Below are 18327 nucleotides of genomic sequence, written 5' to 3' on the forward strand. Positions count from 1 at the left end.
CAATATAGTTCTGTATCTGTTCTGTTTTGCAAAAACTTTGAAGAAAACATTTATTTTTCAATGTCAAAATTCTGTAAAATACAATTTGTTTACGGAGTGTGTTTATCTAATAAAAAAGTAAAATCAGTACACTGATCATTTGTATATTTACAGACAAACGTTTACATAAAAAGTTATGAAATTACAACACTTACAGTCCCTTTAAACACATAAAGCACAATACATGAACCTGAGTCTCTAAGATGAAAAATGGCCATTTTCACCCAAAAAAAAACAAACAAAAAAAAAACAGAAGGATAATTATATAATAACTTAAGTTGGCACAGCTTACGTTAACAGACGAAAAAAAAGTGATGGCTTTAAAATCTTTAAAATTCTTCACCACTACACACAGCTTTAATTTTGCACACCTGATTTTATCACAGAATTCAGGTTTAAAACCTTATGTAAAAATGGAGAAATCCTTTTGAATTTCTTGCTATCCAGTAAGAACAATTGTTTCCCATACTTCGTGTTCAGATGCCAGACACCAGATGGATGCAGTAGGGAGTTTGGTTTAGTTCTTCAGAGTCTCTAAGAGCTTTTATCTTCTACTGTTGTAATCACTGACCATTCTCTTGATGTGGCTCAGCTTTGCCTTCAGGTCCTTGCATTTCTTCTTCTTCATCCGGTAGTCGCCGCTCTTGAATAAAAAAAAATGAATAAAGGTGGCAAATTAATCTACAGTTCTAGTATGCATGTCCCTGTTCATCATCCTCTTCCTATCCATAAATGTTTCAATGGATAAATAAGTAAAAAGAAAAAAATTACAATAAAAGTAAAAATTCAAACCCCTTTCACCTTTATTTTAGTGCAACAGGATTAGTGTTTTTTAAATTCACTCTTACCCTCTTTTTGTCCTTCAGTGCATTGTACTCATCCATGACATCCTGTTTCAGGACAATAACAAGTCAACAAACAAGTATGCGAAATTTATATTTCTTGTAACACTCCCAGCATTAAAACACCCTACAGCAATGATTGTATTAGCAGTAAGCTTCATTCTTAAATATCTGACATGTGTAACTGAGGAAATTCCTATTATTCTTAATGTAGTACTCAACGGACCCAAGATTTCTTTTACCTGGTACTGTGGAGTTCCCTCCTGAAGCTCATCAAGCTCGCGGTCGACCTCAGCTAGCCGCTTGTTGATTTCATCCAGCTCGGCCTGCAGACTCTTGTATTCTTGGTGATCTCTGTCAAATATGTGCTTATAATTCTCCCTTTCATCATCATCAGCAATGGGGGGAAATTCCCTGAACAAACAGAAATAGAAACATTATATCAAATATCTAAAGAAATAGGACTTTATTTGATTTGGTCTTTGCAAGTTTGCCAGTTTTTAATAATTACTTCTACTTCTTGCACTTTATAGACAAAACAGTACACAACAGTCTGACTTTAAACTTATTTTCACCCATTTTGTTATGGAGTTGCCCTACTTTTTTGCTGCTTTAGAAAAAGAAAAACCAGGACAAGAGGATACTAGAACCAGGATCGAGTTTGATCATTATTTTTAACACACCCATGCCAACTTCCCTCCAGCATTTCCCCTTAGGGAAAATCCTATTTGTCACCGTGACATCTGGAGATGGGTTTATCTCTCAACTCATTCCTGATGGATGATTATTTTATTGTAATTAAAATCTGACCTGAAGTTTTTTTTTTGCAGACAGGAACCTCTTGTATCATTTAAACATTTCCATTTTTGTTATAATAACCGATAGGATATATAACTGGTTTCTTTAAAACTTGGATAACTGCCAGGGAAAGCGAGAATCAACTTGATATCTTTTTGATGAAGGTGTGAAAGTCGTATTTACTGCAAACACTGTCATGCAATCATTCCTGGCCTTTTTTTGTTATAAACTGAATACATTTGTGTTTGAGATCCAACAATATAAGCCAATACTGATAATGATACAAATATCATTATCAGTATTGTCTCATATTGTTGGATCTCAAACCCAATGAATAAATCCACGTGCGTTAAACAGCTTAAAATCTGGCATGTATAGCAAAAGTTTAGTAACAGATCATAAAGTAAATCACATATTTGGTTACATGTCTCTTGCCTGCAATAACTGCATAAAGCCAGTAACCCAGTGAGGAATTTGTTGTGTTGTTTGTTTTGGGTTATTGTCTTGCTGCATTAAGTTCCTAGTAGTTAAAAAGTAGTTAATTTCTCTGTAAAAGACAACGTTTTGAACTTCTGTGGCTACCATCATGAGTTACATCAACAATATAGATTATTGAACTTGTGTCAGAAGCTGCCATGCAAACCCAAGCCATGACATTACATCCACTGTGCTTGAACTTTTGGGTCATGAACAGATCCTTCTGAATCTTCTGGTCTGCTGAGGAGAGGTTTACATCTTGTGGTATGGCCTCTATATTTCTGGCCTTGAAGTCTTCTTCAAAAGATGGATTGTGATGACTTCACCATTGCCCAGTGGAGGTTGTTGTTGGTATAACCAACTATTGTTTTAGGGTTTTTCTTCACAAGTCTGATAAGGTTTCCGTCATTAACCACTGAAGGTTTTCCCTGGATGACTCATTTGATGTCCGGTTGTTGGTACAGCTGTGTTATTTCCCTTTTCAGGACATTCCAAATTGTTGTATTGGTATGCCCACTGCTTGCACAATGGGATTTTCTCCTCTTTTCACAGCTTCTAAATGGCTTGTGTTTGTCCTATAGACAGAGCTCTAATCTTAAGCTGGTTTATCTTTTTTAACAACAAATACAGTATTAACGAGTGAAACCCCAAGCTCAAACCAAGCAAAGACATTCAGAGCTATTAATTGGGCAGCAAGAAATACTTGTCAGTAACATGAAATTTGGTTGGGTTCAAAACAAATGGCTCCATGTGCTAAGTTGGTTAACACATCTAGATTGAAAGTCTAGCTGAATTTCTGATCCATCATCTCAGTCGTCTTGCTCTGTTGCCTTTTGGAGGGGAGTATTTGGTAGAGCAGTTTACTTTTCAGATTCTGAAACCTCCTATCATTATTAACAGGCCTAAAGAGGATTGGGTGTGATTTGTCAGGTGTCCACATACCTTTGACCAAATACACTGTATAACTGAGATTTCAGTAATGAATCCAAGTTTTAGATTGGAGCTAGCAGTAAAAAGGTACCGTTCCCAAGCAAGTTCAGGCAATCTTAAAGCTTATACACCTGATGCTTATTTTTAAGTTACTGAGTTATAGATTACGAAATGAATAAATTCCTTCATATCCTAATATACATGGCATCATTTTAAAGCACGAAGAACAACTATAATTATAGCGACTGTAGTGTGCTCCAGTATCATTACTTCACTGAAAATATAATAATAAAAGAGAATCAAGCTTTAAAATTGCTAGGGGAATTTGCTAGGGCATGTTAAAAAATTGTACTGGAGAGTAGAGCAGGACTAGGATCTAAAAAGCAGCTGATAATGACCCCAGTTTTGTTGTTTTTCTTAGCCAGTCCATTAGTCCATGCCCCATTGTGTATAAACTAGCTTACCTGGAGAAATCGTAGTCATCTAGTTCGTCTCCAGACGATGCGTAGTCCTCATCGTAGTCTTTACCACCAGTATGGTGGGGGCGTCCTGCACGCTTTTTCTTAGGCTTGCTTGTGGAGCTGCCCATGTCTGAACTGCTGTAGTAAGGAGCTGAATTCTGAACTGGAATATTGTGCTCCACACCCCTGCACCACACACAAAATACAATTCAATGTAGCTTTCATAGAAAACTAGGATTAAAAAAAAAATCAGCCAAATCAGGTGGCAGCAGGACAATGGGTACATTCATGCAGATATAGATCAAGAGCTTCAGTTCATTTTCACATCAGAAGGAGGATCTGTAACCGTGGAATGATTGTTGGTGCCAGTTTGAGTATTTCAGATACTGCTGAAGTCCTGGGACTTTCACATACAGCTGTCTCTACACAGAATGGTTTAAAAATTAATGTCCATACTGTGAGGCTGAAACACCTTGTTAATTAGAAAAGATCACAGGAGAATGACCAGATTGGTTTGAGCAGACAGAAAGTCTATAGTAACTCAAATGAGCACTCTTTACAACTGTTGTGAGCAGAAAAACAACTCAGAACATACAACAAATCAAACCTTGCTCACATCACCACATTCCACTCCTTTCATCCATGGAATCTAAGGTGATAACAGGCACCAACTAGACAGCTGAAGACTTTTTATTGTCATCTATACCTGCCCATGATGGTTTCAGGATCTTGTTCTTGGTTGACTGCAGTGGAACCTTATGTGGTCTTCTGCTGTTATAGCCCATCCAGCTCAAGGTTTAATGTTTTTTGCATTTTTAAATGCTTTTCTGCTCACCGTAGTTGTTAAGAATGATTATTCAAGTTACAATATTTGAAGCTCTTGACCTGTATCTGCATGATTTTCTGCTTGTGCTGCTGCCAAATGATTGGCTGATTAGGTAACCAGGTGGATGTGCAAGTGCTCCTAATAAAGTGGATATTGAGAGCAAGTCAAAACTCATGTCTGGCTAATATTTTAAGATGTTATGTTGAGGGCATAGAACCAGAGGGGTTTAATGAGACATGTAAAAACACACAAGACTCACATACTCATACACGCTGTAGCACACATGTACACACACACACAGCAAGAGAGGCATCACTCATTTGCTCTCGCATTTTACTATATAAGAATGTAAACCATTAAATCTGCAAAAGAAAACAGTAAACACACATTTCATCATTATTTATGCAACTAAAGGGCAGAGATACACGACCACCATGCTTAATTTCTCTGTTAAAGTGGAAGAAGTGTACTCACACAAGGCTTTCAGTGCCAGGAGGTTGGTCATAGTTTGTACTGTTGTCATCCAGGTATTCCCTTGAACCTCCAAATTTCTCAGGAAAATCACTATTTACTAGCTCTACATCACCATTAACATTATTTACCTGGAGAAGGAAATACACAACAGAAAGGTTTCTTTAAATTTACTTTGTGATTCCTAAAATGAACACAAAAAAACCCCAATCTAAAATATTTGGTTTTGAGCCTGTGCAGAGTAGAAGACAAGTTGGGACTCGCATATGTTCAAAAGGCACCTGCTGCGTGCACACGTGCATACCTGCGCAAACACACAAACACACTCAGACACACACACACACAATAATACATACTCACTCACATACGCGCACACACACAATACTCACACACATGCACAGACAATAATACACACATTCACAATAATACATACATACAGTAGTGATGATACATTGAGTAACCCCTCTTATTATGACTATTAACCATATGTATGGTTTTTTACACTGAGCCATATTATAAACAGTAATGTGTGGCATATAAAAAGTAAAATTAAACCTTTAAATCTGTCTAATAACAATCAACCCTCATAAACACTTCAAAACAAATAAATGTGCTGCTTTAGTGACTAAGGAAATCGTATCTCTCGACACATTCCAGAAAGCATCGCAGTGAAACTGCCACTACAAACCACTCCCAGAAACCAGGTCTGAGAATTCCCTTCCCCCATCACCTACTGCACAGACAAACCTGTCTTTCCACCTGCACCATGTTAGCTAAGAGTAAATGAATGTACAATCATATGCTGGGACAGAATTCAGTTGTGGGTTAAAAATACAGAAACTAAAGTGACTATTCTCACATGAGCGTCATCTCATCATTCAAAAACAGTCAGGAATGGACTGTGTAATTTCTAAACATTCAACTGTTTCCAAGAATGTCTTGATAAGTAAGACCTTTAAAAAAACATCTAGAAATGACAGATTTAAAAACAAATAGAAAACAAAAACAAAAGACTAATTTTTTTTTCAAGGAAATCAAAAAAGAACGCTTACCCAATCCTCTACATCCTGAGGAGGGTTAAGCTCTTCAGCAGGTTTCTCTTTGCGCCACAGAATATTCCCCTTCCCATAAGCATTAATGTTCTGGCGGGTCTTGATGGCAAAAACCATGATGATAATAAGGCAAGCAAAGATCAGGAAGCCAAAAACAATGGCGACTGCCTGGAAAAAGTGGAAAACAGAGTTGAAGATAATGTGAATATAAATATTAAAACTGTAAACATATTGATTCTGGCAAAAGCAGTCAACCAGATAAATGCTGAGGAGTATAAAAAAAAAAACCCACATATATTCAGTTACACAATCTGAAACAATAAGCTGTATTAGTTTCGAAGGGAAACTACAGCCAAGCAATGGGCTCACCTCCTGTGGATCCACCACACAGTAATGATACAGGTACTGGTTGATCATGAGCTCTGTAGGACGAGGACCCTGGAACTGGGCACACAGGGCCTGAACCTGGTAATATTGGACCGAGCCTGAGGCTTGTGCCATAGGGTTAACCGCAACCAAATAAACTATTGTGGCCACAAGCATAAACAGTGCCAGGATGGCTGTGATGATAATGATAATCAGGAAGAACTTCCGACTTTGTGCCCAATGCTGATGGGATAGGAGCATGATAAAGATGGCCATCACAGTTGCGAAGGTAACAATGGCCATTGTAATCATAAACGCCTTTGCTTGTCTCGGATCATTTTGTGAGCCCAGAATGCCATAAGCAAAGGGTCCGCCACCAAAACCTCCACCGAAGGAAGTGCCACCGTAGCTTCCACCATAACCTCCAGCGTAGCTTCCACCGTAGCCTCCACCATAGCCTGAAGAAAATCCTGTCACACTTGAAGTGGTGTCCCAGGCTAAAGTGGATGCCACACATGCAAAAATCCCAACACACAGGAAGATGCTGATGATCGCCATGATTTTGATGATACCTGGTGGCGAGTTCCAGCGATAGTAGTGTTGGATCTCATCGTCTGCATAATAGGAGTATGCAGGTTGTGGCACCATATCACTGTGGGTGGTGAGATTTAATATATATTTTAGAAATAAAGATTCATTTCATTGGATCTGACGAGGAAGGCAAACTATAGTACAGTAGGTTGTGAACACTCGACGTAAAAAAAAAAAAAATTAAAAAAAAGTTGAGCAGCATCAAGTAATATATACATAAATAAATAAACCATGTATATTCTATACCAATAAACCAAGAACATTAAAAGTTACATGCACTTACTATTCATGTTCGGACTCATAGGGAGGTGGACTCCCATTCGGCTGGAAAGACATTGTTTATTCTGCAGGAGAAAAGAAATCCGTAAACATTCAATTCAGTTTCGATTACTTAGGTGCATTTCATTTAAATGAAGTAACCTGGAAGGCTTTCTGTTGTAATCCAGTTTAAGCTGGAACCCAAACAGACCCGGAAAAAACAACAAATAAATCTTCCATTGAATGTTAATAAACTTATTTAATATTTTATCTTGCGTTTGTATCTGAAGCCTAAAGCCATTGGGACGCACAAGAAAGATTATTTTAGAGTACATAGTACAGAACATGAGCTGGAATACCATAAATATGTAGTAATAAAGGTAAACGTAAAAGACACTCACCTGTTTTGACGGAACGCTCCTCCTCACACTGATACCAGTACCTGTTTTCACATCGCTGTAAAGGCAGTCTAAGCTCCTCCCCCACACAGCCCAAGTGACTTCGGATGCATTAGGGTTGTCTGATTGTCTCTTTAAACCACGAGTGGTTGCAGGTGATAGTTTTCTACCTGGAGTTGAAGGTAATGCCCGTCAGGAGTAAGGCTGTGTTATGAATCGCTTCCTTCATTTTCTTTCTTTCTTTCTTTTAAACTTATTTTGACTCCTGCATATCAGGAAATTAAAAATGTAATCATGCTGGGTCCGTGTATATTCCGTCCAGTCTGTTTACTTTATTAGAAATTAAGCGTTAGGTAAAGAAAAATGACTGAAAGCGTATAGTTTAGTTTACAGTTGATTATAATTGTAGAACCGGTTGGTTTTTATTTGCAAAATTAAATTCTTTACAGAAAATGTAATGTAAGTGATCCTGTAATATCGATGTCTTGTCCTGGTATCTTAGACTAATACTTACAGTAGATGGGGGAAAAAAATACATGCTGAAGGACAAGGACAGGAATCGTTTAGTATCCTTTTTCTTAGAGCACTCTAGCACTTTCATATTTTTATGCTGTATTTATAAAATACTGTTTTAGTTTTAATAATTAATTTATTTTCAAAGGCAGAAAAGGATCTTGGAAATGTTCGTTTAAGCCCAAACACTCACTATACAAGCATTTTGTTTTCAGAGTTTTATTTCTACAATTTTAGAAACAAAGGTTTGCTTTTTCTTGTCTTAGGTGAAAGATACATACATTAAAACCAACCCTTCTACCCTTGATGGGTAGAACAGTGACATGGAAGGGTACAGCTTTATTTCTGAATGTCCATACACACTGAGTAACAACTGCTTGTCTGTGGATTTGTTTGTTCACTTTCCTATACAGTCAAACCCCCCAAACACTCACTCTGTCAAAATAGATGGAGGATATCTAAGTCGAACGCTATCTTTAACCACTTTCACAAGTCCAGACTTGTAGTCATAGCAAGTCTACTCAAAGTAACAGTATGCAATCAGTTATATAAGCAGTATACACCAGACTGGCATACAAAATTTGGATAGATGTGCGTGCATGTGGTTACCTGTATGTGTGTGTCCACTGTGATAATCTGAGAATCTGTTTAATGTGAACCCACCTTCTGAAATGTACTGATGTTTGGATGACCTAAAAAGAAGGCTTTATTTGTCATATATACTCATGCATGCATATACTGTATACTTGAGTTGTCTTTGCATTACTCAGCTTTTTAGGAAGTAAGAGTCAGACCCTTTATACAGCATGCAGACTCTGCTCAAGACCCCAACAGTGGCAGCCTGGCAATACTGGGGCTTCAACCACCAGTTCTGTGTAAAATTTATCAGTATATCAGTAAACAATATGCTATAGGTTAAAAAATAAATAAATATACTTTCAGGCCTATGGGAAAATGGCCTTGACTCCTATGACTGGTCCATTTTTAAAGATGACACTACACAGTGCTTAAGTAAAATGCTTATTAATAAGTAGAACCTAAATAAGTAAAATACTTATTTTCTTTTGGAATACTTAAATACATGGTCATGGTATAATGTACAGTACTGTGCACAAGGTTTATGTAGGTGTGAGAAAATGATGTAAAGTAAGAATGCTTTCAAAAAAATCTATATTTTAGTGGTTTATTTTGATTAATTTACCAAATCAGCAAACAGAAGATCTAAATCAAATCAATAATAGGTGTGACTAAGCTTTGGCTTCAAACCAGCATCTTGCACGCTTTGTACACTTGCACAAAATCAGGGATTTTGTAGGATCAGAGTCAAGTGTATGATTAACCAACTATACCAAGCAGGTGCTAATGACCATCAGTTTCATATGTAGGTTGAAAAATTGTCATTAAATGAAACAGAAACAGCTGTGCAGAAGCTTAAATCTGTGTGACGAACAGCCAAACACTGCTACTAAGGTGAGGTTGTGGAAGACAGTTTTATGTTTTATGTCACAGGTCATACACTAGGGCAAGACTGAGCACAGTAACAAGACAAGCAGACTGGGGTTTCAAGATGGACTGTTCACTCTATTTTGAAGAAGCACAAATAAACAGGCAATGTTTAGGACTGTAGACACAGTGCTCAGCCAAGGAAACTTGAACAGTAGATGAAAGACCCTTCATGCTTTTTTCCCTTTGACATCAGATGTCCAGCAGTGCCATCAGCAAAAAAACTGCCAGTGGAACCCAGGTACACCCATCTATTGTCTGGAGAAGTCTGGACAGAAGTGGTCTTCATGGATGAATTTCAGCCAAAAAGCCATACCTTCAACCTGGAAACAAGACTAAACCACTCAACTATGAACAAAAACATATGAACTGATCTGCTGAAAAATGGCAGCAGAAGATCTGGACTGATGAGTCAAAATTTGAAATATTTGGCTGTAGCAGGAGACAGGTTGTTCGCCAAAGAGCTGGAGAGTGGTACAGGGATGAGTGTCTGCAGGCAACAGTGAAGCATGGTGGAGTTTCCTTGCATTTCTCAGAATCAGAATCAGCTTTATTCGCCAAGTGTGCACAGACACACAAGGACTCTTGTGGTTTTTAAGGTGTTCTTGGTACATACACACATATACATATCTGGAATGAGAACAGTAAACATTAAAATAGTCAGACTTAACAATAACTTAAAGGTTTGGTTCCTTTTTTAATGAGCAAAAAGGTTTCAGGAAATACTGTTAATACATTTCACACTAAAACCTGCATAACAGAAAAAGTAAAACTTTTTTGTATGAAATGTGAGGAGTCATTCAGTGCATCAATAAATGTAAATCCTCTCTGTCTCTTTTTCATATATATACATACATACATACATATACACACGCAGGTTAAAAAGACAAACTGAAAGTACATGGACAATAACCAAAAGCATTTTGATATAAAAACATAAGTGCTTTTTTTAAAGGAAATTCACAACACATATTTTCAGATTAAACAGTCAAAGTCACAGTGTTGAAACGATTTTAAGAACATCACAAACCATGTAGTATTTATACACAAGATTAGTCTAATAAAACCAAAATGAGGAAAAAATGACCCAATAACATAGATATGATTTTCTCCTGTCAATACTGTATTTTGCTGAGCATATTAAGACTTATAATGCAAATATTCATACTTATAGACTTTCCTTTGGCTTGATTGTCTGACGTCTTGCATGTGGGTCATTTCACATCTTTGTGGCTGGTTTGTGCAGCATCATGAAGAAATATAGGACCTTTACAGCATGTAGTGTCAGGAAAATCTTTTATCCATAGCCATCATTCCATGCCATGACCTTATCATATTCTTGAATGCGATGCTTTATGTGAGAGAGTTTGTTTTTGAGGTATTCGCATCGTTCCTTTTTCTCAAGAAATGAAGGATCCTTTATTTAATAAAAAGACCAAGACAAATAAGTAAGTTTACTATTCACATCAACAGCAAAATCCAAAGTAGATCTGTGAATTGTTTATGCAAACTTTTACTCAAATCAGAATTCTATAAGTGCATACTAATGCAGGGGGCTAACACTGCAAAGATCAAGAGAAGGGGGAAATTCTGACAAAGAGAGTTGGATTTACCAGGAATTGATTAATTAACATTAGTTATTTATATGAAAAAATGTTTTTAAATGTTTTAAAACAAGTAAAATATTAATCTATATTTTAAACAAATTATGATGGCTTATGCAATTGCATTTCACGTCATTTCACTGATAAAAATCTGCTTATAAACATTATAACATCAAATATTATATTATACTAAAATAATATTTTTTGTTAATGTATAATTATCCTTTGACATCCAGGCACATCTATGGTTTGTATTTATTTCACCACCATTAAACGTATTAAGTATTAAAGGATTTTTTTCAAGTCCCCCTTTTGTCTGAAGAGTCAACTGCTATTTCCTGTCTGGAAAAACAAATTAGCCTGGCCCTTTCCCTCCCACCCCTCTTCCTCCTTCATGCTTCTGTGAAGCAGGAATTAGGACTGGTATGTAAATATGCATTGAACTTACATTTTTCTTTTGCTGATATATCTGAAGGATGTGGTTTATGCGGTCGTATTCCTGAGGGAACAAATAAATTGGTTTCAGTTTGCAACTTTGTTTTTTTTCTGTGTGTACAGAAGATATACATAGAATGTCAATATTGTAATTAAAATTTAAAAAAGTCTAGTGACTGCAATCTCCAAATTTGTCATCAGATATGCTTGGCAGCCTGGGAAAGTCTCTGTTGAAATGCTGACATTTTTGAAGAAGAAGCTTTTATTTGTCACATTTACATTACAGCACAGTGAAATTCTTTTCTTTGCATATCCTAGGTTGAGGTCAGAGCACAAGGTCAGCCATGATTCTGAATCCCCAGGGCAGATTTGCTCAATGACCCAACAGTGGCAGCTTGTCAGTGCCTGGGCTTGAACCCTGACCTTCTAAACAACAACCCAGAGTCTTAACTGTTTGAACCACCACTGCCTCGAAAACTGAAATATGTTTTTTCTTTTATACATACATCAACCAGAGGTTATAGCTTTTTAAAATCCGAAAAGTAAAATAGGAGAAATTTGCATTTTACTGCAGATATTTTGACAGCTCTTATCTGATTAGAAAAAATAACATTTAGGTTTGTATCCATTTTGTTTTTAATGAAATTTATTTATGGATTCAGCTACAGCAACATCTCAGACTGCCACATATCTTAACATTTAGCTTAAACACATACTGTACATTCCTAAGTGATTCCTAAGACTTTCCTCCAGTGACTTTTACTGACGTATTTATACACATTTCCTGAAGTGTATTAATATTACAAACTTGAACCTACTTCAAGTGTTCTTACAAGAAACAAGAAATTATTATTAGACAATAACAGACCTCCTGACTGGACAGGTTTCGAGGCAGGTTGCGCATCATGCTATCCAACTCATCAAACTTTTTCAGTGTTGCATGAACCTCTGTGTGCAGTTCTTTATACTCAGAGTACTGGTCATTAAATACAGCTTTGTACTGGTCCCGCTCTTCGTCAGTGTGAATTGCTGGGTATTTACTGCAATGTAACCAAAAAAAAATACATAGTACACACTATGAAAAAAAAAATACAAAAAAATACACACTCACACACGCACAAACACACATGCATGTATTTAGAGCACAAAGTAAAATGTACGCACGATAAGTAGTCAGGCACAATCACAGGTTTGGGAATGTGTCCAGGTGGAATATGTCCTTTAACCACTTTTGCCTTGGAAGGTGCAGGAGCGTCTGTGTGAACTGGCACAGCAGAGGAGATGAGGACAGGCTCAGGGACTCTCTGTACTGCCTACCAGTAGAAAAAAAAAGAAAAAACAAGAAACAAAAAGAATCTAGGTAATCACCAGGTCAAGAAGATCCACTAAATACAGTAGAAAAGACGGAAAAGTATTAGTTACCACAGACTGAGCCACAGGGAATTTTGACTGCATCTGAGGAAGGAAAATGAGAACGTATGAGAATGAGGAAGCATGTCTACATCACGGGTGATTGCTTCTAGATTACACAGGAAGTCAAATAATACACTATAAAGCTCTAACTTCTTTTTCAGCTAGTGATAGTGACCTTGTAAACCAGCTCCGCAGTGATGTCACTAAGAATGGCTAAAATTTGACTTCCTCATATGAATATATTACTGTGGATGTACACTGTATTTCATGAGTTTCACACTTAATTTGTATAAAATTAACAATCTTTGCATTTTAATCCACATATTAAATATCAGTGTCACTGTTGCTATTTCTTCATCAAAATCTGACCAAAGTTCACATTTATCAGTTTCTTTGTATAGGGATTTAGACAAACTCAGGGGTTTTCACAGGATAGAAGCAAGGTCAAAATTCCATTAATTTATTGTTATGTTAAACTGATTTATTTTCTGAATTACAGAAAACTTAAAACTATGGTGCTCAATCAACAAATGTTAAGTCATAATGGTGTAACATTACTAAAAGTGCCTGAATAAATGAATGAAATTTAATAACAAATGTTAACACATGTATTTTGCCCTCATGCACATTAAGGAGGATGGTCAGATGATGGTCAGATGATGATGGTCAGATGATGATAACATTTATCCAAAATATCCTATGAGGTTTTCCTGGGCTAGTTCCAGGGCTTAATTAGCTATGATTGATTTTATTGCATTTATTACACAGCTTTTGTTTCTGTAAATGCTGCTGAGATGTCTGAATTTATTTCTTAATGTACAGTAACTGGAACATAATGCCGAAAGTTTTAATCAACTAGAAAATGAACTCAAAGGCACATGCTCAGTCAATATTGCAGTTGCTGTATTGCATCAGGACAACCGTATCCTACTGAATATGAAATCTGACACGTTACACTCATAATAAAAAGCTACAGATAGATTTTTTTTCTGGGTGAAAAAAGTGTAATCAGTCTATATACATGTCTTTATAAATGAGGCCCCATATACACTATACGTCCAAAGGGTTGTGTATACCTGACTGCTACACCCATATGTGCTCTTTCCAAATTTAATCCCCTCTTTGTTGTAATAATAACCTCCACTATAATTGGAAAGTTTTCGCTTAGATTTTGGAATGAGGTTGTGGGAATTTGTGCTCATTCAGCAACAAGAGTGAGGAGGCCTGGTGTGTTTTCCAGTTCATTCAAGGTTCAGGAGCAGGCCACATGAGATCTTCCACACCAACCTTGCAAACCATGGAGTGTAGTTTGTGCAAATGGGCATCGTCATGCTGGAACCCATTTGGGCCTCTTAGATCCAGTGAATGGAAAGTAATGCTAGAGTATACAACTGAGTGCTTCCAACTTTGTTGCAACAGTTTGGGAAAGAACCACATAAACGTGTTATAGTCAGGTATCCACAAACATTTGACCAAATAGAGTATCTCTGAGAGATGCAGTAAATCAGCCAACAGTCTCACCTCATGGCCATATTTCTCTCTGTAGCGGCGTGCGGCTTCGTGTCTCCATAGTTTCAGGCAAACAATAGCACCTATCAGGTACACCAGCATGGCCACAAAGAGAAAAATGATAGCTGCCGTTTGCCCAGCTTCAACACGACAGAAAGCTGCGTTGATTCCATTGTTGAAAACAGGGTAATAGCAAAGTCCACCTCGAGTTGTGTCCCTTACATACACGATACCAGCAGCCATGTAAAGTATAGCAAGCACCAGGTTGATCACAAATTCTGTAAGAGGCCACCAGTTTGAGTCTAAAAGAATGGCACGGTAGTACATGGTCATGCCCATCACCAGCATGATCACAGTCACTATCCATGCCAGGCCTGCCACAACAAGGACAAAAGGTGTCTTGGGTCCCGTGTAATATGTGTCCCCATACATGCCATACACACCACCATATCCGCCGTACATTTGGGGCTGCGAGTAACCAAACATGTTGTACCACTCATTGTCTTTGTGAATGTATGCACAGACACAGGCAAAAACAGCTGCCCCTAAAAGCAACTCAATGCAACCAAGAATTCTCAGCAACCCTGACCAGGACTTCATGTAGCTATAACGCTGTTGGTATTCCTCAACTCTTTCACTGTAGGTTAGAGTGGTGTGTGCATTGGTGTGTGCAGTGCGACCATCCATCGATTCTGGATGCTCTCCTAGCATAGCTTCATGCTCTATGCGGGAATGGTAGCTATCTCCAGAGCCCCCAAACTTATCGTGATATGACCCTGAGCCTGAGGGCGAATGAGGAGGAGAGCATCTAATGCCCTTTGTTGTGGTGTTCAAATTACTGGATACAGGTGCTGAGCTATTGCTGCTTCTGTTGCTCCCACGGAAAAAGTTCTTCCACGAGTCAGGAATGAAGCGGTGGACAGGTTTAATATCAACTGATGGATTTTCACAGTTTTCACTGTCACCAAGGTCGGACTCTGGTCCAATCGGAGGCTCGTCAGGGAGGGGAGGAGGAGGTAAAGGGTCTAAGCTCAGAGCCAAATCCGATGATGTCTGATGTTGCAAACTGGAGAGGCCATTACTCTTCTGTGATGAGCTTGGAGGCACATCATTATAGTGAGGTGCATTTCGGGCACGCCCAAAGCGGCCAGGAGAACCACCGCTAGAGGACATCGGAAATGCAGTTTGACCTAGACAGACAATAAAATTATTGAACAAAGAAAATTAAACAACAAACAATTATCCTTTTATTCTGATCATTTTTTTTTTTATTTGTTTTATGATCATTTTCCTTTAACAGTGTGTATGAGTTTTACACTGGAAGTAGAAGACATCATGTACAAATGCAAATTAGGTATACGTTTCCTCACCTACCCATTTTACTCCGGCTACAGAGATAAAAATGATTTCATTTTTGCTCACTCTGTTCCCATAGTAACTGTATTTCTGGCATTTTGTATACACCGTTGTTTGCAAGTGCTCATGGTGAGTAGTTCTATGAAGTACTTTACTAAAAAATCCCATGAAAACAACAAGAATGTACAAGGACGGATTATGTCAAGAAAAAAATAGCAGTCTTCGACAGTCACCTTAAATTGCTTTGCTTAATAATGCTTAGCACTGAATATTACTGGTGTTTTTTTTAAGTTACAGATTGACAACATGCCACACTGTTATTATTACATCCTTGGTGGGAAATTCGCTCTTATTTGAAAAGACGTAATTTAGATCTGCTTTATGCATGTTTTACACATCCCTAGACAGGAAGCTAAAATGTTCTCATAATTCAAAGTCCACAAGAGACGATATAATGGATTAGTAATCAAAGACACCAGGTTACTGGGTGGCAGTGAGTATAATACGGCCTTCAAAAGATCCTCAAAGGCTCTGGTTCCTATTTGCCAAGTTGTGACTGTGTTCAGTGTATTGAAGGGAAGTTAAAAAACTCTTTAGAGGGAAGTTCCTCTGTTTAAAAGAGGAGACTTCATGTTTTTATTGTTTTATGATCACTTGTTTCAATTCCCACGAGTCATTTCTAAAAGTCAGATCAAGGCATGATAAGATAACTTATATAAAGTCTGGGAAATAAAACACTATATATACAGTGTCCACAGGATGTAATGAGTATTAACGAATAAGAGCTGAGGATCAGCAGTAAGACAATACTGGATACCAGGCTGTTCAAGAGGATGGATAGTCAAGCTGTGTAACATGAAGACGGCTCTGATACTACTGTAACCAAACCCTGTGGTTCATTCGCAGAGAAAACTGCTGGGGAGCCTGAGCATGGCTTTTAGAGCAAAACTGAATTCTTTTCATTCACCAAAACGGAGAGCAGGTGTATCCGAGTTATTTTGGGTCAAATATTTTTTTAAGTGTGCATTTAGCTGTTTCAGTTGCAAGTGTTTATTGACTTTATATCTCAATATTAGTCCAATTTGACTTTTGAAAAAGAATGAATAGAATTATAAATAGTATAAAAACATTTTGGTATTATCTATCACACACACACACACACACACACACACACACACTTAACTGACGTGCATTTCTGGGCAAATCTTACCTGGCCATTAATTAATATCAACGTTCAAGGACAAAAAAAAACGCTTATAAATCTGTCTATCTTCCAAACTTTCAGGCACCAAATATCTAACTAATGTGTGTCCTCGAAAGAAATAAAGATAAAATGCTAATGATAGTTCAGGTGACATTCATAATGATATATGAGGGTAAGTGAGACAGCCTACATGTTATTGCTGAAGTAAGTGGGAACGGCCCGTTCGCTCCTGGAATTCAGCAATGCAGGCTACACTGTTAATCATATAAACAACAATTAAAATGGAGAATAAATACCAATAGAAATACAAATAAAAATACATATAAATACCAACAAAAACATGGTCCTGCAGTACTAAAGCCATACCCGTTAGAGAGAGAAAAGCGTAGCCAGTCATCATGAAGCGCGCGCCATAATAAACCAGGTAGCAATCAGTCGTGTTGGTCAAAAGTTAACATGTCCTTTCTCTTCGATATCACTTTAAACTAAACAATAGACTTAAAGAAAGTCTGGACTAAATTTGTAATGTTAACCAGAGTACGAAACGAAACATAAACTCTCCTACCTTTCCGATCTCAAGCCAAATTTACGTACACTTTTACGCCTTCGCATTTTTTTTCCCTGAACCCAGCGGTTTGGAAACTCATACCACGTGACCAGCCTATCCCTGCCCGTGACGTCACACAATGAAACCCGAAGCTCCTTGAAAAGCCGGGAAAAGCCGCGATTTTTAAAATCTTTACAGCGTATATAAATTCCAAAAATAAATACAGAGCAAGTGATATATCATAGTGCAACAGAGTGTTGAAACTATTTAACCCACAGTTAATGAAAATGAGCCTTGAAGAATGCACCGGTCTGTTTCAGGTATCCATAGATCCAACTCAGTTCCGCTTATTATTCACAGGGTCACAAGGTACCTTTAGCCTAACAGAGGAGACAGGGGCACAAGTTGGGGACACCGCAGACACCCATAATTAATAGGACCATATTAGAACTGGAAAGGAGACAGAGGAAACCCATGAAGCACTGGGAGAACCCCTGGGTCACAGGGAGACTCGAGGGTCCCTGGTTCAGTTGCAAAACTGTATTGTTGGGACATAGATAGATAGATGGATGGATGGATGGATGGATGGATACTTTATTCATCCTGAAGGGAAATTCACAGTTTCCAGCAGTATCCACAAACACAGGTAATAGACAAAATAGGAATATAACAAAAATACTAAAATACCCAAATTAGGGTACAAAAATATAACAAAAAATATATCAAATTACAAA

General features: G+C 37.6%; 1 protein-coding gene across 1 annotated transcript; it reads right to left on the minus strand.

Annotated features, from left to right (window-relative positions):
- Positions 1 to 25: 25 nt before the first annotated feature.
- Positions 26 to 17681, minus strand: LOC131367129 (uncharacterized). Its single transcript, XM_058412383.1, has 17 exons — positions 17413 to 17681; positions 17237 to 17300; positions 14499 to 15676; positions 12987 to 13019; positions 12729 to 12877; positions 12433 to 12604; positions 11578 to 11628; positions 10834 to 10942; positions 7513 to 7679; positions 7137 to 7189; positions 6266 to 6914; positions 5897 to 6064; positions 4848 to 4975; positions 3551 to 3733; positions 1124 to 1295; positions 888 to 929; positions 26 to 682 (listed from the first exon to the last, which is right to left on the minus strand). The coding sequence occupies exons 3-17, from the start codon at positions 15657 to 15659 to the stop codon at positions 584 to 586; spliced, it is 3336 nt and encodes a 1111-aa protein (XP_058268366.1). The 5' UTR covers positions 15660 to 15676; positions 17237 to 17300; positions 17413 to 17681; the 3' UTR covers positions 26 to 583.
- Between the last annotated feature and the right edge of the window lie 646 nt (positions 17682 to 18327).

The sequence above is a fragment of the Hemibagrus wyckioides genome, linkage group LG16 (assembly GCF_019097595.1).
Source record: "Hemibagrus wyckioides isolate EC202008001 linkage group LG16, SWU_Hwy_1.0, whole genome shotgun sequence".
Taxonomy (NCBI): Eukaryota; Metazoa; Chordata; class Actinopteri; order Siluriformes; family Bagridae; genus Hemibagrus; species Hemibagrus wyckioides.

Bases quoted from the DNA above. Each gene is read 5' to 3' on its own strand.
- LOC131367129 (XM_058412383.1), bottom strand. From the start codon at position 15,659: ATGTCCTCTAGCGGTGGTTCTCCTGGCCGCTTTGGGCGTGCCCGAAAT. The intron at 13,020-14,498 runs GTGAGACTGTTG...TTCCTTCCTCAG, and splicing joins GAGAGAAATATGGCCATGAG to ATGCAGTCAAAATTCCCTGT. The intron at 6,915-7,136 runs GTAAGTGCATGT...CACCACCCACAG, and splicing joins TATGAGTCCGAACATGAATA to TGATATGGTGCCACAACCTG.